Source organism: Cricetulus griseus, chromosome 4 (genome assembly GCF_003668045.3).
Source record: "Cricetulus griseus strain 17A/GY chromosome 4, alternate assembly CriGri-PICRH-1.0, whole genome shotgun sequence".
Classification (NCBI taxonomy): domain Eukaryota; kingdom Metazoa; phylum Chordata; class Mammalia; order Rodentia; family Cricetidae; genus Cricetulus; species Cricetulus griseus.
The window spans coordinates 93212437-93237657 of NC_048597.1; the positions used below are offsets into that span (position 1 = coordinate 93212437).

The window sequence follows — 25221 nt, forward strand, 5'->3', positions numbered from 1 at the left end:
AGCCAACAGCACCTCCAAGGTCACCCACTGCTGTGGAGAAGAGCAGGGTTTCCAGCCCCAGCCACACCTGGCTGGAAAGTCATCTATGGACAGCCCTGTGTCTCAGCCAGCAGTCATAGGTAAAGGACACAGCAGGTAGACAGAGATGCAGCTGCTTCAGAATAAAAGGTACAGGTGGTGGGATCAGAAGACACACCAGGCAAGTGTCTTCAAGATGGTCACACATGACCACACCTGAAGTCTAGACTTGTGTGGCACTAGATGACAAGGGCCAGCCTCATCTGAGTTTTTCCTGGGACAACAGTAGCTGTCCTGAGTCACCAAGAATGCTGAGGGGTAACTCAGAAGTGGGCAGAGACTGACAAAGGAAAGGAGCCCCTGTGCCTTCTTAAAGTTTCGAAATCATCCAGATACATCTGGTCCCAGCCCATTATAACAGTGCGGGCCCAATTAGTCAGCTGCCTTGTGAATAATCTATTTTAAGAATAAAAAATAACCTGTCGCCAGCATAAATATTTCTCAAGTAGCCATGGGGTTCCAGGAGGGGACCGGGAGAGAGGCATCTCAGGACAGCTCCGATGAGTTCTGTGTGTTCTGTCAAGAAAAGCAGCCTTTTATCACGGTGCAATTTAGCAGTTGGAATTTCAATTTAGTTCAGCGGCAGTTCCCCCTATCTCCTGCTGGGTACCAGGCTGTGAGAGGAATTGGGGGCGAGGCTGCTGGTGTCTGGAGAGGATCTGGGCCAGAGTGAGGCAGGCTAGATCGGATGGTGTTCCCCAGCTGTGTGACCTTGACCAAGTCATTTCAGCTGTCTGAGTCTTGGGCTCCTGGTGACAAGGTGCAGAACAGTCTTTTCTTCTTGGAGTATCAAGAAGAACTAAGTGAGACAGTAGGGGTTAGTTAGGATTGGGGAGGATTTTAAGGTTCCCAGCCTAACTTGAGAGACTCACTGGTCTGTCTTGCACTGTGGGTTCTGGAGCGGGTGCCACACACCATCAACCGCTGACCCTACAGTGCCTCCTTGGAATTGATTCCCTAGATGAGCTGGAGCTGATGCTGTTCCTATCATTCCAGTGCCCACCTTGGGCAGTCTCCTGGCTTCCCTCCCACCCGAGCCTTGGCAACTCTCCTTGAGATTTGCTTGTTCTACAACTACCCAAAGAGTGCTCTGTGTGTAACCTGCCTCTCAAGTCAGGTAGCTCCAAAGGCACCCTCCCAGTTGCTGATGAGCACCCCCCCCAAAAGAGACAGTTCATGACAGTTTGAACAGAGTAGAGAGACCACACGAACAAGGTTAATGATCCTGTTTAAACCACCCCCGTGGGCTCAGCCAGCGGTGGAGACATGCATAAGCAGGGTGACCACACAGTAATGACTCACTGTATGGTCAGAAGGAATACTTACTTGGGCCTGCAGAGCCCACAGGAGGCCCCTGCCTGAGCCCAGGGAGCCAGTGAAAGGACTTCTTGAGCCACAGCAAGGACGACAGTAGCCATGCTTATTGAATAACTGCAGGGCTCAGGCCAACACGCTGACAGTCCACCCCCGCCCCCCACACACACACCCTCATCCCCAGGGCTCAGGCCAGCATGTTGACAGTCTGACCCCACCCCTCACCCCACCCCGTGCTCTAGCCACACTCTGTACACAGCCCACCACTGCCTGTAATTATGCTGTCATTGCTTACAACACCTTGGTAGCAAAAGGTCCACAGGGTGCAGCCAGGGTCTCCCAAGTCCTGCCCTATCACTCATCCTGAGTGACCTTGAACAGTGGCCACTCTCTGCCTCAGTCTCCTCTTCTGTTAAATGATGACCACGATGACACGGAGCTCCGAGGATTGAGTGGAGCTAACTCCTGCCTACATCCACATAGTGAGAACACAATTATAGCCCAGCAGCACACCTTCATAATCACCATATTAATGGGAATTACTGACCTATGGCATGAACATATTTACATAAATTATATGTAATATAAATCTATTTTTATAAGGACAGGCATGGTGGTTCACATCTTTAATCCCAGCACTCGGGAGGCAGAGGCAGATGGATCTCTGTGAGTTTGAGGCCAGCCTGGTCTACAGAGTCAGTTCCAGGACAGCCAGGACTACACAGAGAAATGCTGCCCTCAGAAAAACAAAACAACAACAAAAACCTCTCTTATATAAATTTTATATGATGTGCAGTGTGTAGTGTCTAGGAGGGAGCAGGCAGTCCCTGAACATAAAATGGAATCTTTTCTGTGACGTCTTTTTTTTCTTCTTTCAGTTGATGAAATTATATAATTGTCTTTTTTGTTTTGGTTTGGTTTGGGTTGGGTTTTCAAGACAGGGTTTCTCTGTGTAGCTTTGGAGCCTGTCTTGGAACTCACTCTGTAGACCAGACTGGCCTTGAATTAAGAGATCCACCTGCCTCTGCCTCCCTAGTGCTGAGATTAATGGCGTGCGCCACCACACCCAGCTTAGAAAACAATTTTTATGTATCAGTACTCTATCTGCATGTATGACTTTATGCCAGAAGAGGGCACCAGATCTCATTGTAGATGGTTGTGGGCCACCATGTGGTTGCTGGGAATTGAACTCAGGACCTCCGGAAGAGCAAGTGCTCTTAACAGCTGAGCCATCTCACCAGCCCCGAAAACAATTTTAATGAAGTAATTTTAAAAGAAAGTTCAGGAGACCATAATATAAAACATTGAAAATGTGGTATTTTAGCTATCCAAACATTATAAATACAGGTAAAGTACATTAGTAGTTTTTGTTCACTTAGCCAAATTTAAATTAAGTATCTGTTAAAGAGTTAAGCCACTATATCAAGTAACTTGAAGTGTTTTGCTTTTATGTGTGTGTGTGGTTTTTGTTGTCATTGTTGGAAAAGCATTTCCTTTTATCATAGTCTTTACCAGACACCAAAAGTATATAAGGCATACAGAGTCGGACAGAGTTTAGCACTCATGACTTTATTAATTAGAAACAGAGTTGAATAATTCTGGTGAATTTTTAACTATGGTGTAACACATTAAGATGATCTGTAAACTCAAAGATGTCTGTGCAAACCTCAAAGTAAGTTTTTAAAATGACAATTTAAAAGATATAGGTCTAGGGTTTTCTCTTACATTGGCCTTGCCAAAATACGGATCTTAAACCCCTGCTTGTTCATTCATTTGTTTTTAAAGAGTCACTGGTGCTCAAAAATATCCTTCAGTCCAGTAGGGGTGGCACACGTCTTGAATCCCAGGACTCAGGAAGCAGAGGCAGGCGGATCTCTGTGAGTTCGAGGCCAGGCTGAGTTCCAGGACAGTGACACAGAGAAACCCTGTCTCAAAAAACAAACAAACAAAAGTCCTTGAAATGTTGGTATGCACATAAACACTCACATGTAAACAAGAAATACCTAAAGCACAGATACGAGTGGGCCTGTTAATCTGTGGGAAAGAGTTCAGTGTGGCAGGGGTGGCAATTGTCACTAGGAAGAACATGCTAGAGATGAAGCAAGCATACCTTATACCCTCAAGGGATAGGGACCATGTTGTAAACCAGAAGGGGATAAGGATCATCAGGAGATGACGTCTTCATCAGAATTTTATCTTGTTCTTAAAAGCAGATTTTTTTTTCATCTAAAAGCTCATGTTAGTCGTCCCAAAGAAAGATTGGGGACCATTAAAAGAGCCAAGTGAAAAGGGGAACGAACAAAACGGAGATTTGGCCAATACGGCCACACCAGGAAGGAAGACAAGGAGATCCAACAAACTCCTCACGTTTGTCTTTGGGGACCTGAAGTGAGATCAGAGTTTAGAAGGCAGGGGATATGCAACAGTGATCAGTCCTGGTAGAGGTGGAATCATCTCCTGGGCTTTACTCTTGTCCTCTAAGGTAGTTGACAAGTTGCTAGAACTGTTTGAAATCTCTTTCAGGGAGACAAGGTCCCCCTTGAGCTGGCTCCCTTCCCTCTCCCAGCATGAGATTCCTGGGAGAACTCCTATATCTTGAGGGTCCATTGCTTCAACAGTCTGATAGTCGAACTGAGACACACATGTGTCTCTTGAGAATACCTTCCTGTCTGCCAGGGGATCAGTTTTTATGATGATGTTCCCCAGAAAAGCCACGAGCTACTACATATGACCCAGGAACAGAGCTGGATGGATCTGGGAAATGCTACTGTTAGTGTCAATGGCACTCAGACATCTAGAGAGCTTCTTGTTAGATAAAAGGAATGCAGAACCCTGTGTGTCAGAGGATCAACAGGTCAGGATAGCAGACAGGGAATCTCCCCAAGATGCTTGAAGAGGGGTCTAGGCATAAGTGCCCAGGAACCCTGGAGAGGGGACATGGACAGATTCGTTCGGTTATCTTTAATAGCCTGAGGAGTTCCCCTAAACTTAGGCCAAGCTGAGATTTGGGGGTTTTAAAGCTGAAAGGAATTTTTGAGCTGTTAAGACACTTTAATGTAAGAGTGAGAGTTAAAGAGAAACAAGCTGCTGTTTTTTAAAAAAGGTAAGACAAGAAGCAACACACAAGCAGGCCAGAGAGAAAAGGGGAGGGAGGAGGAGGGAGAGCTATCTTAGATTTTACCTTTATTTTGACATAAACCTCCCAAAAGTTTTTATTAATTTTTTTTTAAATTTTACCACCTAATTTAACTCATGTGGCTTTAAGAGCTCTTTGTTATAAATCAACAATTTGATCAATTTGGGGAGATCATTTTACATCTTAGTTGAAGCCAGCTGCCTGTTTGTGTTTTTTGCCTAGCACTTTATTGCCCCACTACTTTGGAGATGGTAACTGTCTGGGTTATCTTTAGTGTATGTTTTTCCAAACACTAGCATGTTAGTCAGCAATTATCACTCCCAGAACCAGATGGCCGTTTACCTCCAAGCAGTTCCTCCTGTTTGGAAACCTCCTTGCCTGTATTTTTATATATTTTTTCCTCTTTCTTTTTCCTATTCTCCTGAAAAGTTACCTGTCTATGCTAGCTAGGGGATATATAGCTAGGTGATTAGTGGTTTTTGGTCAGTTTTATATGCTGCTTCTGGAATCGACTTTCTCCGTATTCTCCTACTGGGTCTTTGGTTATCCTTACATGTTTGCACAAACATGAGGGAGCTCAAGACATTGGGTGAACAAACCTGAATAAGTGTCTTCGCAGAGGGAGGAGACAATGAAGTACCTTCTGACCCCAGAATGGGGTATGTTAGGCCATTGCACACAGCGAGGCATCCCCCCTGACACCGCCACACCTTGGGGTGGTTGGGGTGAGAGGGAACAAGTACCTCTTGTCTTCAGCATCTTTATCATCAGAGGATCATAAAATTCCTAAGCAGGAAAAGCAGAAGGAAAAAAAAAAAGCAGAATCAAGCATTTGAGGAGCAGCAAGAAGCAAAGGTCAAATGTCAGAAAGCAAAGGTCAAATGCTAATAAGTAAAAACGTTTCAAAGAAAAGGAAAACCAAGACAAAGCAGAACCCAAAATGCTTTCAAAGTCCCTGAAGCAACCAACCAATGACTGAAAACAAGTGAAATAGCGGAATCTAGCTGCCTTTAGAGTTCTGGATGCAAGCAGGCAAACCAAACCAAATGTTACAACAAATTGCTTTCAAACAAATTGATAACCTTAAAACAAATACTTTGAAAGCAGAAGAAAAGAGATTCCTATAAAAGGAGATCTGTTAGCCAGCTCAGAATAAAAAAATGGCCAGCTCAAAATAGACAAATCCAAGGGAGGTTCAGAGCCCCGACAAGGGCTCACCAACAATCCACCTGAGGAAATAACACCACACGGTGGTGTTTGGTAGTCCCATGCAGGTACCTGGCTTCCATTCAAGTCATTCCCCTGGTGAAAAGTGAGAGTTTTTGGAAGCCCACACACATTGTAAGACCCCCGGAAAGCTCAGGCTTCCAGGATCTTAGCCCAGGACTGCAGCCACCCCAATCACAGAATGGAGGCGAAAGCTTGATGCAAACTGCATGAGGCTTTATTGTTGTTTACCGAGCTAACCCCGTGTTAGCTCGGGTCTTTGATCCACCCGCCATGTCCGATGGCTAGCAAAGACAGTTCGAAGCCCGCTTCGTACAGATCTTTATAGGGCAGCGTAAGGGGAGTGTCTAGGGGTACGCCCAGGTTCAGGATTGGTGTGCCTCCAGGCTTGGAGGGCTTGCCCTGTGTTGATTGGTCAACTGGTTGTTATGGCCCACAGGCCCTCCCAGGATGGTTGCTATGCTCTCTGCGTCATTGCTGTGAGCTTGTCAGTAAAGCACACCCAGAGCCATAAAGCATAGCACAACCAGCTAACTTCTGATTGGTTCCTTGCCACAAGGCAGGCATCTGACCTCTAAGAGACCAAGGCAAGGTTATGGCAAGCACATGTTCGGCTGTTATGGCTGCCAAAATGGGGAGCTGGACCCTTCAACATCACCATATCTGTTGACACACACACACACACACACACACACACACACAAAAAAAAAAAAAAAAAAAAAAAAAAAAAAAAAAAAAAAAAAAACCACAGCTCTCTTCTTAGAGGGAATATGAGATAGTTTACTTGGGAGCCATTTTGAGTGACCATGGCTGGGAAACTCAGGTTTAGATTACCCCAGGTTCCATGTTCCAATGTGGAAGCAGTTTCATGAACTTTTTGTAGTTTTACAAGACAGAGAACGTCATAAACCAAGGCAAAGTTAAAATACATTGGCAGGTACATCAGAGAGAAAGATACAGCGAGATGGGTGTTATTATTTTGCTTAAATTAGAAGTTTGAGAGAGATGAGACTCGAACTATAGGGAGCACATTAGCCAGTTTATTATAGGGCGTAAGAGCGAGAGAGGGGAGAGAGAAATGGAAAAACAAAGCAGAGTAGAGTAAGAGAGAAGAGAGAGAGAGGTCGACCACCGGAAACAGAGAGAGAGAGAGAGAGAGGAAAATAATGCTGTGGGTTTAAAAGGGGGAGCTCTGAGTCCCTACACAGCCCCATAATGAGTGATGTAGCCATGACATGGCCCTTTAAGCTGCCTAGGTATCTGCCTGAACCTTTCAATGGGGGAAACTTTTCTATAGGCCCAAGAAGCTGAAAGCAGTCTTAGCTCTTGGATGGATGGAAGCTAGTGATCTGCTAATAGATAGATTCCAAAGGCTTTCCATCTACTAGTCAGGGGATGTTAGTTCCGACACAGAGGTGGGCAAGGAATGGGGGTTCCAAAGGGCTAGAACTAGCCCAAGGTAAATTTGCCCCTGGACATGCAACATCCCAACCTCTCCATGGTACTGCAGTTCTAATCAGTCTGTGTCTGCAGGCACAGCTTCTCTCCAAGAGTTTTGCTTCCCAAGATCAAACCTGGGGCTTCCAGCATTCTAGGCAAGCAAGCGCCTACTCCCCAGCCCTTCCTGTGTAATGCTGCATCTTTTATTATTTCTGTACCTTCACATAGTGGTAGCATTTATTTATATGCTGTGGTTATTTGTGTGTAGGGCTGTGCCTGGATTGATCCAAGCACCAGCCAGGTGTGTGTGATCCCCAGAGAGCACAGGTAGGTTCAGAAGCCTGGAAGGTGTGTTATCTGCCCATCTGGTGCTGTGCTGACCCCCTGCTATCTCCACAGAGTGGCCTGAGTTCGTGAGGAACTATGCTCCATGGTGGGCCACGCACACGCTGGACTGGCTCAAGTTTGGCAAGACAGTACTGGTGGTGCACTTTGAGGATCTGAAGCAGGACCTCTTTGCACAGCTGGGCCGAATGGTCAGCCTGCTGGGCGTGGCGGTCAGGGAAGACCGGCTACTGTGCGTGGAGAGCCAGAAGGATGGCAACTTCAAGCGCTCAGGGCTCCGCAAGCTGGAGTACGACCCTTACACAGCCGAGATGCGCAGGACCATCGCTGCCTACATCAGGATGGTGGACACAGCGCTGCGCAGTCGAAACCTCACTGGGGTGCCCGATGCCTATGGCCCAAGATGATGGGTGGCCAGGGAGGGATCCAGCACCCCCTGTGGATCCAAAGAGCTGACTTCCCTCTGGCATGAAGGCAACCCAAGGCTTCTGCCTGCCTTCAGAGAGGCTCCTCCAAGGCTTGGGGAGGAGACATCCAGGCACCTTCCCCTGGCTGCCTGGTTTGGGGAGTCCCTGTCCCTGTGTTGGGGGGGAAGGAGAGATGTTTATCATGGAGATGGCAGCGGTTGTGAGGTTCTGGATATGACAGCTGATGGACAGTTATAAGCAGTGACCCTGCAGCTGACTGTGTGGGCCCCTGTCTCTTCCCCTGAGCAAGCACCAGCTTTCTGATCTCTGTCAGGCCACTGCTGTGTGACAGACAGATGGCTGGGACCTGTCTCTGTGGCCTTAGGAGTCTGGCTTCTGAGGTGGTGCTTTGGCACCACCGTGGGAGCTGTCCCCAGGCTAAACCACATGTGAGATCCAAGCTGGGTGCTGTTCTATCTCTAGGGCTGGAATTCTGTCCTTTCTACCCATGCTGTGTCTTGGGGGTGACTTTGGGGTTCTTGATCCTTCTTCCAAAGTCCCTTAGGTACCAAAACCAACCCAACAGGTTGGCCATGTGCCACATACAGAGTCCCAATGACTCATCTTTTCAGGGTGGGGTCCAACATGACTATCTCACACTGCCCTCCTGAGCCCTTAACCAGGGAATCCTTTACTATCCAGGGGAGGGAACTAAAGTGCTCCAACTCAGAGGCAGCCACACTCAAAACAATCCCCCTACCTGCCAAGACATCAGCCCCGCTTCCCTTGCTTATAGCCCAACAGAGCCAGTTCCCTCTGGGGACTCCTTAGAAATGGGGTAATGAATGGCTCTCTCCACTTCCATCGCACCACTGCCCTCTCTCGACGCCGAGACACCAAACCAAAGGATTTCTGACTTGAGTCCCCAATCATGTTTTCAGAAGCATGCATCCAGGGTCTCGTCTCCCCACCTTGGATCCCTGTGGCTTCCTCTTTAGCCCACACCTTCACCATTCCCATTGCATAAACACGAAAGCCATAGTCACAGCCCCCTCGCTCTTCTGTCCAGAGCAGCCCCCGAAGCCTTGGGGGGAGGGAGCAGGCAAGCAAACACTCCTTCCCACCTAGCCAAGGAACCCCGGAGAAGGTTCGTGAAAAGAGATTATATTTTTTTAAGAGGAATATGACCAAGACATTCTGCCCGTTGGACACTGGCCATGCAAAAAGAAAGGCCAGAAACTGTACCTGATTCCCTTCTCCGATGCCCTCATCTAGAGGGTTTGAACCACCCAGGGCTCAGCCAGGGGCCTCTGAATGTATTTTGTACGGTGTTTCTTCCCCCCAGGCTAATTTCTAGTTTTCTTTCACTGGGTAGTAGATGATTGGGTCTCCCCTCCTGTTTGGAGGTCAGTTCTCTCTGGGTCCAGAACCCGGGCCAGTTCCTTGCTCGTGGCCACCTCTGGTCACGAACTTTCAGTCCGAAGATTCCTCAGGTCAACACTATCATTAAAAAGAGTTTTGTTGCTAATTCTACCACGTGGCCCTGTTGTAGATGGTGAGTTCTCAAAGGGGGTGTTTTTTGGGGGTGTGAGAGAAATAGAAAGAGAGAGAAGAGAAGAGAAGAGAAGAGAAGAGAAGAGAAGAGAAGAGAAGAGAAGAGAAGAGAAGAGAAGAGAAGAGAATGTCCAGGGGAGGGCTGAGGTATGGAATTCTCTGGGTGTATGCACAGATGTGGAAGAGGGCGTCCATGGGAGATGTCTCTTCTGTGTACATGAATGGCAGAGACCCTCTGTGGCTGCTGTACAATGTCTCTTCACTAGGGGAGCCCTGACACCCAGGGGCCCTGTGGTTGCCCAGATAGTCTCTAAACCTCTACCCTGGCTTCTCACACACCAGACTGCAGCTCTGTGGGGAGAACTGTGATCAGAGACTTTCCCAGCCAGAGGGAAAAAGGGCTTCAATGTTGCTTTGTTGGCAGTGAAGGGGAGGGGCAGCTGAGAAAGGCAGGGAGGGGCTTCACCCCATCAGAGTCCTGGGCCACCAACACAGGAACAAGAAGGACTCCAGTGGTAGAGTCATCAGGGGAGGGAACGCTGCCCATGAAAATCATGCTGGTGGCTGAGTTCATCGGGGCCAGGGATAACTCAGATCTCAGTCTTCAATCAACTCTGACCTGTCACAGGTGCACTCAGTCCTAGACCCTTGAACCTGGGTCACCCAGTCCTAGACCCTTGAACCTGGGTCATGGCTAAATCCTGATACAGCTCATATGACCATATTCATATTCAGATCCATGATCAGTTTTAGACTAGCCCTAATCCTTATCCTAAGTCCACAATAACCAAGGCTGGTCCTATGCATACTGAGCCCTGTTTCTAGCTATTTCATCGCCCTATGTTCCCAGGCTGATTCCTGGCCTACCCCAAAGCAGATGTCATTGATGTCTCTTGACGGGTCCTTAATCTGTACCCTGACTGACTAGGTGCTGACTAAGCCAGTCATGGCTTGGGAGGAGTCTTAATCTTAGTCATGTGCGCCCTGATGTGATCAAGGCTTGACTAGTCCTGTCTGCCTAGTCCTGAACCAGTATATTGGCTTGCTTTGAACCTAAGTCCCATCTATGTCCCTGAGGCCACCTCCACACACCCACTCCCAGTGAGGGAAGCCATGTGGCATCTAGCTGACCTGGATTCTTGTCTCAGAATCACAAGGAATCTGCTGCACCCATCTCCTGATCCTCCATGATGCTCCAGGCCATAGCCAGGGGTGAAGCTTGGCTGAAGCACCTAATCACAGCCCGTGCCGGCCCTTCCTGTGGCCATTTGTAGTCAAATCTTTAATTTCAGACTTAGGAGAAACTAAAGTAGCATTCTTTTAACCACTCACTCACACATACTTTGTAAGCATGTATTGTCAGTGTGAAAGACCCTGTACCCTGTTTTGGAGTCTAAAAAAGGATTCAAAAAGTCCCTGTTCTTTCAGAGTTCACATCTTACCAGATACCCAGAAGACATTTCAGGAATCAGAAAGCATTTGGGGAAGAGGATAGTAAGGCCCCTGGTGACCCCTGTGAGCTGCAGACACTGCTGAGCCCCAACACAGAGATTAATTTCAGAGCCAAGGCTCTCACTGTGGAAAATAACATGAAAAACAGTTGTGGGCCCCAGTGATCCCCAGTGCAGGGAGAACAAGGAGCATCCAAGCTGGATCCTGCTGTCTTCCCATAGTAGCTCCCAGACGCAAGTAGAATAAGGCTGATTATTGGAATCAATTCCAGGTTTTCCCAGGCGCCCTGGAGGCGGCTGGCTGGCCGCATCCAGTGTGGGAGGGAAGAGGAAAGGCAAGGGGATGCAGGCAGGTCCTCCAGGGAGGACTTGGCCCAGGTCCAGCCTTTCTGCCCTTGTGTCTCTCTTTTGTTTTCTTTCTCCTCATCCCTCCTCCTCCTCATTGTTTTTCTTACAGCCATGGTTTTCCTCTTTGAGGTCTGATTTCCTCCAGCTGCCCAGGGTGCCTCTTTCTTCTCTGCCTACCCCTTACTGTCCCTCTGCCTTTCTCTGTCCCTCTCACCATCAGCTTGTCTTGGTCCCTGCATTGTTGTTGCAAGTGTCTCTCCATCTCTACCCCCTTGATCTTGGAGCTCTCAAGTCCTCTCTCCTTCCCTTCCTGCTTCTCTCCCACCCCATCTCATCCTGCAGAGTGGGGGTGGCTCTGTGGGATCCAGGCATCATGAGAGAAATGTACCCAGGCTAGTAACCAAGGAAGTGGTTTCCTTAGCAACAGGATCTGCAGGCAAGGGCTGCACTGCCCTGTCCTAGCTCTGCTATTACAGTAATAGGATAAAGGAAGAGAGAAGGAGGGAGGAAACGAGTGAGCTAGGGAAAGAGAGAGAACAAATGTCAGGCTGAGTGCCTCAGTGTGACCACGGCTGGTTGTGGACCCTCCAGGAGGGGACAATGCTCCACAGCACCAGTGCAGTGTTGGATTCTTTGAGAACACTCAAACTTCGAGGCACAGAGTGGTTGAGGGCTGAGAGAGGCAAAGTGGAGGGTGTTGGGGTAAGTACCTGAAGGACTAGACCACAGATCAGATATGTAGAAAAGACAAACAGGGTCTGAAGCTCCCAGGCTCAGCATTCCATAATTTCCTGTCCCTCGGGAGTTCCCCTTAGCAGGGATGAGGGTAGGAGGGTATAAAGAAGGGTGCAGAGACCTCCCATTCCATCCTCCCCTTCTGAACTGCCAAGGAGAAGCAGGGAGGTGGGAACCATCCAGGGCGTGACCAAGGCATGAGATGCTCGAAGAAGTTAAGTAACTCACTCTGGGACAATGCTTGGGTTGGTGACAATGCTTGGGTTGGAACCAGAGACCATCAGAGTCTGTTTGGAAGGTGAAAGAGGCAGAGGGTGTACTGGGAGAGTGGAGGGGGGCGGAGAGAGAGATAGAGGATGGAGGGAGGAAGGGATGGAGGGAGGGAGGGAGGGAGGGAGGGAGGGAGGGAAGGAAGGAGCATTATATCATTGCTCTAGCATTGTTTTTACACACCTGAATGCATGAGTACCTGTGCAGCTGTAAATGAGAGTCTCCAAGAACACATCTGTCCAGGTGTGTTCCATTCCAGAGAGATGGACTGGGACCCCCTTCTAGGCTGGTGTTCAGAGGGATGTAGGGGGCATAGGGAGGAGGCACAGAGAGCTGTTTGTGGAGACAAGGAAACATGTAGAACCTCTTTCCAAAAAGCACAGACACACGGGGTGAGGTGCACACAGCATTTATCTAGTCCTCGTCTTTGCCAGCATACTGCTTCCTTCAGATTTGCAGCCTGTGATCTGCCAGCATTTGGGGAAGACACCTGGAGAGAGGAGGCTGCCCCTTGGAACATGGAGGAGGGAATGGTGAGGTGTTTCCCAGCCCACCCCTGCCTTGGCCCTCATCTCAAAAGTGGTCACATATTCCAGCAGGCCCCACAGCCCTGCCTCTGGTTGAAATGATCAGGCCTTGAGGGGAGGTGGCTCACTGATGCAAATGACTTTGGGGCGTTCAGAGGCGTGGGCTGCTAGACTGCAGGGAATGAACAATCAGAAGAGTGGCAGAACAGAGCACGCACTGCACCAGTGACCTTCATGAGTCCCCAAGTAAAGGGCTGGAGAGAGATGTCTCCAGTGAGGCCTGAGGTAGGCACTCATTATGGTCACCCAGACTTCCTGATCATGGCATGACTGCTGATCAGATCTTCTGAAGCCAATTTTCCAAAAGACTGGGCCCAAGGTCCCAAAGTTTCCTGCTATAAGGAACACAGCAGTAAGAGCACGGGGCAGCTCCTATAAGCATGCCAATGTTGTGTATGAAAGAGCACGTGGATGCCTAGAACACTCATTCCAAGGGCATGGCACTGACAACTATGGCCGTCACCCCACTTGGTGTCCAGCACATAGTAGGTGCCCAGGAACTCCCAAAGGAGTGTTGTTCGATAAAACTGAGAGAAGCTATAGTCCAGCTAGGGCAGGTCTGAGTTAGTTAGCCCTTGGCTGCCTGATATCTGTCCCCCATAAACACTGAGATATCTCTTGCTATCACACCCACCTGAACCCCCAAAGCTAAGTGTAGTGTAGCCCCCCATTCTGGTCCCCAAGAGTCAGCGAGCATATCTCCCAAGTCCACAGGCAGTGATGTCACACAGAAATTTGTCGATGCTTCAGGATAGATGTGGGAGGGGTTGCTGACCACCTCCCACTCCTCCAGGGGAGTGGCTAATGGCTAACTGTCTGTAGGACTCCATTCAGGCTTCTTCTCCCAGGCAGCCTGACCACATAGACCACATTCAGCTTCTCCCAGACACGCTGATCATGCCTTTGGATGTGACAGTGTGTGTGTGTGTGTGTGTGTGTGTGTGTGTGTGTGTGTGTGTGTGTGTGTGTTGTGCATGAGATGTTCTGGAAGGCTGTGTCTGCAAAGGTAGGTTGACTCACAGGAACAGCAGCAGTGTGGGGGAGGTTGGAATGTTGCAGGTACAGAGCCAGACCACAGTTTACTTTGGGCTATCTTCAGGCCCTTGAACAGCCAGCATTCCTTAGCTGCCTCTGTTGGCCCTAAAGTTCTATGACTAACAGGTGACACTTTCTGGAATGATTTAGCTCTGCAGACCCCCAGCTTCCACCAACCAGGAAGCTGAGTGTCATCAAGGCAACGGAGGCCTCCAACCAAGTGAATTTAAAGTGTCTTCATTTGTGATTAACTTTTTCTGTTACTATAAAAACTCCATGATATGGCTTCCATGTGAGGGCATGGAATTTGGGGAGACCTAAACACAGCCACTCCTGGTTGTCTCCAGAATAAACTCTCTCTTCTTTTTGGGGTGAGGGCTGTGTTTTTGCATTGGCAATGTGTATGTGTGTATATGTGTGTTTGCATGTATGAGGTGTGTGCATGGGGGTATGTGCGCCAGTGCTCATATGTATGCATAAGGCTGTCTCTGTGTTTGTGTGTGTATGTGCATTATCACGTGCCTCCCCAAACTGTGATCTCCATGAGTCTGAAAACACAGCCTTCCTCCTTCATTTATAGGTGTCTCCTGATGCACAAGCAAGCACTCACCTGACAAAGAACCATGTGCCTACCGTGTCACATCCAGTGCCCCCAGGGGCTCCAGGAAAGATCCACACTGGCCAGGGAAGGGGAACAGAGGGAGATAATGATGCCCATGGTGACCGAAGTTTCTGGTTACTAAGCACCAATCATGTTCTGACAGATGCTAACACCCAGAAGTCACTCACAGACTCCTGTAAGGAAGGAACTTGTATTATCCCCATTTTATGTCAGGATACCAAGGCTCGGAGAGGGAAGCTAATTTGGCCAAGGTTGCACAGCTTGAAGAAGGTGGGAAAAGACTTTGAACCTCAGGAAGTCTAGTGTGGTGGTTAGAATGAAAATGGCCCCCATAGACTCATATATTTTAATGCTTAGTCACGAGGTGGGGGTGGCACTGTTTGAAAAGATTAGAAGGATTCAGAGGTGTGGCCTTGTTGGAAGAAATATGTCACTGTGGGGTGGGCTTTGAGCTTTCAAAATCCCAAGCCAGGCCTAGTGTCTTTTTCTGTTTGTGGATGTAACTCTCTGCCCGCTGAAATGCTTCCCACCAAGATGATAACATACTAACCTTCTGAAACTGTAAGCAAGCTCCCAGCTAAATGTTTTCTTTTGTACAAGTTGCTTTGGTCATGGTATCTCTTCACAGCAACAGAACACTGAGACATCTGGTCTGAGAACTGACTTATATAATCATGGGTCAGGCATGAGGTCAAGATGAAGAAGGAAGCTGTGGATCCACAAGACACTGGAGACGGGTGCGGAGGGTGGCTGTCTACCAAGGAGGAGAGGAGACATGGGGCACACGGCTGGGCTTTCCCGGGTTACCTAGGACTCAGATTGGGAAATGAGAAGCCACTCAAAGCTGTGGTTTCCAAATTCACACAATGAAACCCCAACTTCTCATACAGGGGTGTTTAGCAACATCTGGAGGCGTTGTTGGGTTTTTCCACAGCTGGGGATGTCACTGGCATGTTAGTGCGTAGAGACAAGAAATGTTGCATCTCAACCCACAGTGCACAGAACGTACCGTGAAGTGACAGAGACAAGCCACTCAGAGTGCAGTGGGCTCAGGGGTGCCCCATGCAGACACTTCCCAGTTCTTAGCTGTACAGGTGACTTACAGGTTCCCATGACAACCGCCAGACAAGGAAGGATTCTTGGATCCATAGGTTTTCTGCATCTCTTTCTCCTGCTGGAACTACTCCCACCCCTCCCCACAGCCCATAGAGAACAATGTGCCAGAAAGGAAGGCGTGGTCCAAGAGTTTTTTCTGATGATAAATGAGGGTACAGGACTAATTTTGGGTGGGGTGTAAAAAAAGGAAGAGTGTAAAACCACAAACACCCAAATAGCATATGTGGAGGGAGGTGTTGAGTCACAGCCATGAATTGTCTTTCCAAAAAAACAAAACAAAACAAAAAACTGTGTGTAGTCTCCCAATCCACTAAGGGGCTGAAGGTATAGCTCAGTTGGTAGAGTGTGTGGTTCCATCCCCAGCACCACATAAACCAGGTTGATGGGGGATGACTTCTATATATATTTCTCTATTGGTTGATGAATAAAACACTGATTGGCCAGTAGAGGCAGAAAGATAGGCAAGATTAGGAGATGAGAATGCTGGGGAGAAGAGGCAGAGAGAGGTCGCCAGGGAGAGATGCCATGTAGAGTACAGGAAGATAGGACATGTCAGGCGTTCTCTGGTAAGATAAGGCCATGTAGAAATACATAGATTAGTAGTCACAGTTAATAGTTAACACAGAGCTGGCCAATAAGAAGCCCTAGCTATCGGCCAACATTTTTATAATTAATATAGTGTCCGTGTGTTTGTTGGGGCTAAGAGGCTGTGGGGCCAGGCGGGACAGAAACATCCATCTTCACCAGGTGTGGTGGTACACATCTGTAATCCTGGCATCCAGGAGGTGGAGGCAGAGGAATCAGGAATTCAAGGACATCCTGAGCTGTTGTTATTTCAAAGCTAGCCTGAGCTACATGAAACCCTGTCTCAACAAACCAAAAATGAACAAATTCATTCCTTGAGGCCTCAATTAGAAAATCAGACTCTCCATGTTAAAACAGCAGTAACCTGTTTTCCGTGTTGACCGTGGCCTCTATTATAGAGCTCTCCACCCTGGGGCGCACCCAGGAGATGTTTAAGCAAGCAGAGGGAAGGGAGGTGTGCCTGGCATCTAGTGGGTTTGTATAAAACTCCACCTTACAAATTTATCATTTGTAGCTTTATTTCCTATGTGTCTTGCCTAGCTTTATGTCAACTTGACAAAAGTTAGAATTATCTGTGAGGAGGGAACCTCCTTTGAGAAAATGCCTCCATAGGATCCAGCTGTAGGGTATTTTCTTAATTAATGATTGATGGGGGAGGTCCAAGACCATTGGAGGAGGGGCCATCCCTGGACTGGTGGCCCTGGGTTCTATAAGAAAGCTGGCTGAGCAAGCCATGAGGAACAAGCCAGTAAGCAGCACTCTCCATTGCCTCTGTATCAGCTCCTGCATCCAGGTTCCTGTGCTGTTTGAGCTGCTGTCCTGACTTCCTTCAGTGATGAACAGTGGTGTGGAAGTGTAATCAAATAAACCCTTTCCTCCCCGGCTTGTGTTGGTCATGGTGTTTCATCACAGCAATAGAAACCCTGACTAGAACATGCTCTTCACCTACTCAGACCTGATCATTCATGTTTAAGATGAATCTTGATTTAAGACTCTGAGTAGGGAGCTGGAATCTGATGAGGGTTCAATGACCCCCCTCAACCTTTGCTTCTGTGAGGGAACACCAACAGGCTGAATCACAGCTCCTTTGGTTAAGAAGGTGATACCCAGTGGGCAGGGTCCACCACACTAAGTGTGGGCAGGAACTTCACCGGGATCCATGACAAAGCATATGATTGAAAGGTTCAGGCATTAATGCTGACCTGCCCGTCCCTCTTTAAGAGACAGACCCCGCCCCTGACAACGGGCAGGGCACAGCAGTACGGACCTTCGTGAGGACTCTGCACATACATGAAGCCTCAGCGCGCATGTGTGGGCTTCCCTTTTTAAAGCTCGTACCTCTCTCCTTCTTCTCTCTCTTCTGTTTCCGATGGTCGACCACTCACGCCCCCTCTTTCCTCTCTGCCCTGTTCTTGTCTCTTATTGTCTCCTCTCCTCTCACCTGAACTAAACCTTGTGTTTAATGTACCATCCACGGTTCATGTTCCATTGCACCGGCCCCATCTCGTGGCTTCTACTTTTCTAATTTTCAACCTTTTATAAAATCACTACAATGATAGTTGCAAAGATAGTTTGAAACAGTCGCTCAACAGCTGCAATCCTCAGAAACCAACAACAGGAAATCTGGGAATTGTGGGAAATCCAAGCAAACCAGTTGTACAGGTTTGCACGCTGCCACGTGCAAAACACCTGGCTTCATAGGATGTGCATAGGAGGGGACAGAACATTCAGAGGGGAAGATGTCACCTCTTAAGATGCTGTCCGGTCATTCATCCATCTGCCCATCCATTCATTCATTCATCTACAAGTCATTCAATTCTTCATTTGCTGATTCATACACTTCTTGGCAATTCGCTGGTTCGTCTGTGCATTCATCTCTACCATCCTGCTCACCCCTCACCAGGAAGCTTCATTTTCCCAGTGCACCCTACAAATGCTTCCAGCCCCATATTAGTTGCTTTTTCATTGCTGTGACCGAGGGAACTTACAGATGAGTTTATTTGGGCTTATGATTCCAGAGGGTTAAGAGTCCATCCTTACAGGGAAGTATGGCAGCAGGTGGCAGACATGGCAGCCAGAGCAGAAGGCTGAGAGCTCATGTCCTCCACCACAAAGCAGAGAAAGCAAGCTGGAAGTGGAGCAAGGTTTTTCATCTCAAAGTCCACTGTCTCAGTTAGGTTTTTATTGCTGTGATAAACACCATGACTAAAGCAACCAAGGAAGGAAAGGGCTAATTCAGCTTACAGTTCCTCATCACAGTCCATCAAAGGAAGTCAGAAGAGGAACTCAGATAGGGCAGGAACCTGGAGGTCGGAACTTGGAAGTCATGGAAGGGGAGCTGCTTACTGGCTTGCTCCTCATGGCTTGCTCAGCCTGCTTTCTTATAGAACCCAGGACCACCAGCCCAGGGATGATGGTACCACCCACACTGAGCTGGGCCCTTCCCCATCATCACTAATTAAGAAAATGCCCTACAGGCTTGCCTACAGGAAGAGCTGATGGGAGGCATTTTCTCAAGTAAGATTCCTTCCCAGATTTGTGTAGGTTAGAGTCCAAGTTGACAAAAATCCCAACAGCACACCTGCCCCGGGGTGACTACTTCCGCCAGCAAGACTGTATTACCTACAACTCTCCAAACAGCACCACCAACTGGGAACCTAGGCTTCAAATGCCTGAGATTATGGGGGACATTTCTCAGATGCTCAGTTCCAGGCTGCCCTGCAAGACCTGAACCTGTGTCTTTCCAGCTACTGACTTCATCCTTAGTTCATTTCTCCCACCCTCTCTCATCAGGGGCACTGTAATTCAGAAATATCACAAGACCCTGCAGTCTCCTGAGCTCAGTTCCCCTCTCTGCAAATCCAGGGTGTTGAACTAGGTGAGCCCCTAAGGACTAGGTATATTCATAGACTAAGAAGGGGCCATGTGTCAGCCTGGAGTCACAGAAACCAACCACAGATAGGGGAAGCGCTGGTTGTACCTACTTCCTTTAAAACACCAGCCCCAACTCACCCCCTTCTCTGCAAGTCTATGAGCTGAATGACCAGAGGCTGGAGAAGCCTGGAGAAGGCAGAGAAATCCACACCCACTTCCTGGCCTTCCTAGGCTGCCCTGGAGCAATAACCAGCCCATCCCTTGCCTTTCCCAGGCAGTGGAAAGTGTCTAATTAATAAACACGTCTATAATGCAAGTTGTTGTTAAACAGCGACATTTAAATGCTAATTATTGTTATCAGGGGCTGTTTTCTGCCTAATTAAATGCATGGATTCTGTAATTATTAAGCTAATTCCCAAAGAGAAGTCAGACCCTCAGGTGTTACAACTTTCTCTCAGCCATTAACCTGATTCTCAAAGCTTTGGATGGTAAGCCCAATGGGCTTGGGGCTTGGAAGGGGGTTAAGTGGGATCCCGGGGAAGAAAATGGACTCTGCTGTCACTTTGCTGGTGTGACCAACAGGACCCAGCTGTCAGTTCCCTGTGGCTCGACCTTAGGAATATGACCCCAATGTCTTGAAAATGAGAGACATTGTGGGGCTGTGGTAGCACATACCTTTAATTCCAGCACTTGGGAGGCAGAGGCAGGGGGATCTCTGTGAGTTCGAGACCAGCCTGGCCTACAAGAGCTAGTTCCAGGACAGCCTCCAAAGCCACAGAGAAATCTTGTCTCGAAAACAAAAAAACAAAAAAACAAAAAAACAAAAGATAGAAAGAAAGAAAAAGAAAATGAGAGACAGGTAAGGGACTTGACCCTCTGAAACATTGGTGGCTGCTGCAGCCACTATGCGACTGCCACCTCCACCCCAGTTTCATTTTCTGCCAACTGTTTTGAGAGGTATTTTAAACACAGTTGTCTTAGCTTTGCAATGCTACAATAAACACCTGAGCTGCTTAATTTATAAAATTAAAAGGTTTCTTTGGCTCCGGGTTCTAGGAGTTCCAGCCTAGGATTAAGCAGCCCCATGGGCTTTGAACTTCTGGCCATGGTGGCATCAATGCAGGAGGGCTTGGCAGAGAAATCCACTTATATATTTTTGTCTTTTCTAGACCTTCACATCAACAGAACCGTTCAAGGAGCCTGGCTTCTTCATTGTGTATTAGTATTCCCTTCCTTTATAACTGCTGGGTAGTAGTGTTCCCATGTGTAAGAAACGTTTTATTTCTATCAGAGGTAGCCAGCAGCCAAGGGCTAATATTTCATGTGTCTCCTCCCCACCTCGTAAAACTTTAATGCATGTCTTTTCATATCTCCACCTGGGTGAAACTTTTCTTTAAGCAAAGGATTCCCCTCCCTGCATTCCCAAAACTTCCTGGCTGCAGCAGATGGCTACTCCCCCTTTACTTCACTTTCTTTGTGGCTATTCTTTTAAAACTAGCCAATAACAGAGCTGGAGATATGACTCAGTGATGAAGGATGCTTAGTGTTTTTGCAGAGGACTCAGGTTCAGTTCCCAGCACCCATGTGGTGACTCACAACCAACCATCTGCAATTCGGGTTTCAGGGTATCTGATGCCCTCTTCTGAGCTCATCATTGATGCACATAGTGCGCACAAATATATACAGGCAAAGCACATAGCAACATAAAATAAAATAAACCTAAAAAAAAAAAAAAAAAAAAAAAACGACCTAGCCAGCCAGTCAGACGTTGGTGGCGCACACCTTTAATCCCAGCACTCGGGGTGGGGGGGGGGCAGAAGCAGGCAGATCACTGTGAGCTCCAGGCCAGCCAGGGCCACATAGTGAGACTGTCTCAAAAATACAAAAACTGATACAGTGTAAATGAAATGAACCTCCTACGGGTCATGGCTTGCTCTTTCTTTACAAAAAGAAATTGCCTTGTTGAGTTACTTTCACTTTGTTCTCAGATTTTTTGGTGCAACCCGGAAAACACATGTTTCCACACATGTATGGGCGGACCACAGCTTGAACTTGCACCACTTGGTGGTTTGAGTTCTTTCCAGTGTGGGATTTTGGGGGTTTTGTTTGTTTCAATCATTAAAAACCTACATAAGCACACACCTGTACTTTGTATAAACAGACAGTTTCGCCCTCTTAAGCGTCCAGGAGAACTGCTGGGTCACAGTTCAGTATAAGTTACCTATGAAAGTTGCCGCCAAGCTTCTCCCAAGAGGCGGCAGCGTTTGTGTTCCCATCTGCCCTGTCAGTCTCTCCCTTCTAGACACGTGTGTGTGTGTGTGTGTGTGTGTGTGTGTGTGTGTGTGTGTGTGTGTGTGTGGTGTGATGTGTGTGGTATGTTTGTGTGTGATGATGTGTGTGGTGTGATGTGTGGATGGTGTGATGGATGTGTAGTGTGATATGGTGTGTGGTGTATGTGTGGTGTGATGTGTGTGTAGTGTGTGTATGTTTGTGAGATGTGATGTGTGTGGTGTGTGTGTGTGGTGTGTGTGGTATGATGTGTGTGTGGTGTAATGTGTGTAGTGTGAAGTGTGTGGTGTGATGTGTGTCTCTTTCAGATGTCTCTGTTTTTGTGAACCTAGCCACACAGGGGCCTCCTCCCCAGGGAACTACTGCTCAGCTTCTCACACTGGTGCTGGTGCAGTCCCTAAATGTCCTCAAATGCTAAAATCCATTTCTCTAGCTTCCAACCTACAACAGGTAGACAATCAAAGGGTCCCCCATGTCCACCATTAAAAACTAGCTAGAGCCTGGGAGGTGTGGCATATGGTTAAGAGCGCTAGCTGCTCTTGCTGGGGACCTGGGTTTGGGTCCCAGCATCGGCATGGTGGCTCACAAACATCTCTATCCCCAATTTCAGGGGATCTGATGCCCTCTTCTAGCCTCTGCAAACACTGCACACACATGGAAGAGGGTTTCCAGAGCCGCTAAAAGTGCCATCCCCAGGAAGGGACTGAGCATCCAACATGGAAATCTCTGAGCCATTTCACACTGGACCACAGCACAGGGCACCTTTGGGATGGAGTTGGGGGTGGTGATTTTGCCCTCCTGTAAAATGTCTGCTTTGCATCTCTCTCTCTCTCTCTCTCTCTCTCTCTCTCTCTCTCTCTTCCCCTCCTCCCTCTCTTCCTCTCCCCACTCTCTCTCCATCTCTTCTTCCCTCCCTCTCTGTCAACCTGCTATTGCTCTGCCCAGACCCTCAGAAACTGTGAGCCAGAACAGAGCCTCCTCCTTCATGCTGTTTCCATTACCCTGGCCACCTGACAACCACCTGCTCCAGATCCTGCTGGGGTCTTCAGGGACAGAGCACAGAAAAAAGGGCAGATGCCTGACCTCAGGTCAGCCCTAGGTCAGCAACATGGCTTAGTAGGTAAAGGTACTTGCCACCAAGCCTGACAACCTCAGTTCAGTTCTCAGGAGCCACAAGGCTGGAGGAGAAAACTGACTCCTGCAAAATTGTTCTCCCACATTTGGGGATAACACCAAATCAACTCCAAAAATCCATCTCTGGTCCTTCAGGCTGAAGGCTGGACTAGGCGACTCCCCCTCCATGAAAGAGAGTATAGGTCACACCTGCTAGGGTCAGCCTCTTCACTGGGTCTCCAGCTAGCATTGGGCATCCACCCTCCCTCCACTTTTCCTAAGGCCAGGGCCACGGTGGTAATGAACCTATCACATGGAGGGCGACTTGCCAGCAGGTATTCCCACATTAACCCTACTGGGTGGAAGCCACAGTCATCCTTTCCTCCACAAAGGACACTGAAGTCCAGAGGCTGGAGCGAGATTTCTGTGAGCAGGAAGGAGATGAGGCCAGGACACAGACCTTTAGTCTGAGTCCAAAGCCAATGGGTTGAGCCATTTATCAAGTAGCACAGAACAGAACAACTGGGGAAGGAGACATTTGAGGGAACTGCCAGCCCACACTCCTCCAAAACTCTGAGGGAACACAGCATGTAATGGGCTCAGCAGGAAGCCAGTGCTGGGTGCAGGAGGCTTGTGGGGTGGGGGGGTGCACATGGAAAGGCTGAAGTCTCCAACAGCCCTTCCTTTTCAGCTCCTTTTCGGTTTAAAGTCCACAAGCCAACCCTCCCCTTAATCCAATTAAAATGGGCTTGTTTGTGCTTATTAGGTCTTTATTTTGGTTTGTTAAAAACAAGCAAATTACCTAGAGGTCTCTACAGCCCCTGAACCAAAAGGCATCTGTAATTCCATTCTGATAAATCTAATTAAAGGCAACTGCTGGAAGCTGACTCTGCTGGAGTGGAACAGATTAGGGAAGAAAAGATGGGGCTCTAAGGACAGGAGGGACAAGATCAGGATCCCGAAGGGAACCACCCTGTCTTGTGCTGACCGGAGGAGCCTTAGTGTGGTGGGATTTTGTTCTGTTTTGTTGTTTTTGTGATATGGTCTCACACAACCGAGGCTAGCCTAGCCTAAGACTCTCTGGGTAGCCAAGGATGACCGTGACCTCCTGATCCCCCTGCAGCCATTTCCCAAGCTCTAGGATTGCAAACATGCATGGCCACGCCCTGTTTGTATGTGTGCTAGGCACAGGAACCCATGCCTGAGCATGTCAGGAAGCACTCTGCTCTCTCTGACCCACCCCCAACCCCACAGTGTGTCTTTATGTCAGCAGCTCCACCAGGCAGCCATGACAAGGGCCACTGAGGCTCAGTGCAGGGAAGCAGTCTGCTCAGGCTGGACTTCGAGCAGGATGTGACCCTCTGCCTGAAACCTGGGAGTGTCAGAATGGAAAGGAGGGTGTCAAGACAACATGAAGCCAAGAGTAATGCTCTGGTCTCTATGCCCAGCGAGTCCTGCCTCCCAGTGTCAGAAGATGTGGCTCCAGTGTAAAACAGAAGTACCCTGAACACAGTAGGTCTGCATAAGTGCTACACCCTGATGACCTCTCTGTCTTCCCTTCCCTGCTCTCTTTTCCATGCCAGAAGGTCGAGGCCAGAGAAAGAGGAGGGTGATCTCAAAGAGGTTGCAGTGTTCCTTGTCTGTGTTGCTTGGGCATGAGGCTGGGCCCTCTTTGAGCACTTACTTGGCTTTAATCTGGGGCTCAGCTGGGGCTCATTGCTTCCACTCACAGCTGAAGTCTGAAGTGGGCTGAGGATAGACAGGTGAGGCCCAAAGTGGTCCAGGAAGCAGGTTGGAGAAACACTGGCTAGGGCCCAAACCCACCCCCATAGCCCCCACTCCCTGCTGAAGACACCTGCAGCAGCAGGCGCCAACCAGGGTATCTTTTCAAGGCTCCAAAGGCCCAGGGGATAGGTTCTTAATTCCTCTCAACCCTCAGCCGAGGCCCTCGGGAGCAGCAGAGGAGCCCAGACTCCAGGCAGTGTTAATCCCATTACATTAAGAACTCACTGCACCACTCCACCCTTTCAATGGATCTCTGCCAGCCACCAGCCCATCCCCAGGTTCCTAGAAATCTGTAGAGTTCCCTGTGAATAGCAGAAAATCGAGTGTGACTGCACACAGGAGCCCTGTACACAGGGCAGGGGAGCCCTCCGGGGAGAAGCCCTTTGCTGTCACCATCCGCAGTTGGCCCTGAGTGAGACTGGATGTCACCAGATGCCATTTTCTGGCTAGTTCTATCCTTTGTGGAATGTGGAAAATGTAAGCATGATAATAGAAGAGTTGTCCTAATGACCACTGGGGCTTTTCATTCTGACTTTAGGACTTCTGGGTCTGTGGTTGAAGTGTTGGTGTCCTGTACATAGTTCATGATCATTCTTAACCTCGAATGTGACAATGTTAAGAGGTGGAACCTGTAGCTGGTATGTTATGTTAGCAACTCTGTGGCCATGACACCTGGCAGGAACAACTGAGGGTGAAAAGGATTGATTCAGGTTCACAGTCTGAGGGTTCAGTCCATCCAAGTGGGGAAGGAGAGGTGAGATCATTACAGAGGCAGGGGCTGCTCTAATCGCAGTGGGCCAGGCAGCAGAGAATGTGTGCCAGACACCAGAGGCAATAACCCTCAGGAGTCCATCCCAGGCATCTCCCTGCCACAAACAGCACTGACAGCTGCTCATGGGGAGCATGCCAC

The 25221-nt window shown here is 48.6% G+C and overlaps 1 protein-coding gene across 1 annotated transcript in view; it reads left to right on the forward strand.

Moving 5' to 3' along the window:
• Positions 1-7947, forward strand: part of Wscd2 (WSC domain containing 2) — a 51967-nt gene extending 44020 nt beyond the window's left edge. The window contains exon 8 of the mRNA XM_035443545.1: positions 7595-7947. Within this exon, the coding sequence (XP_035299436.1) occupies positions 7595-7947 (353 nt within the window). The remainder of the gene's footprint in view (positions 1-7594) is intronic.
• Positions 7948-25221: the final 17274 nt, after the last annotated feature.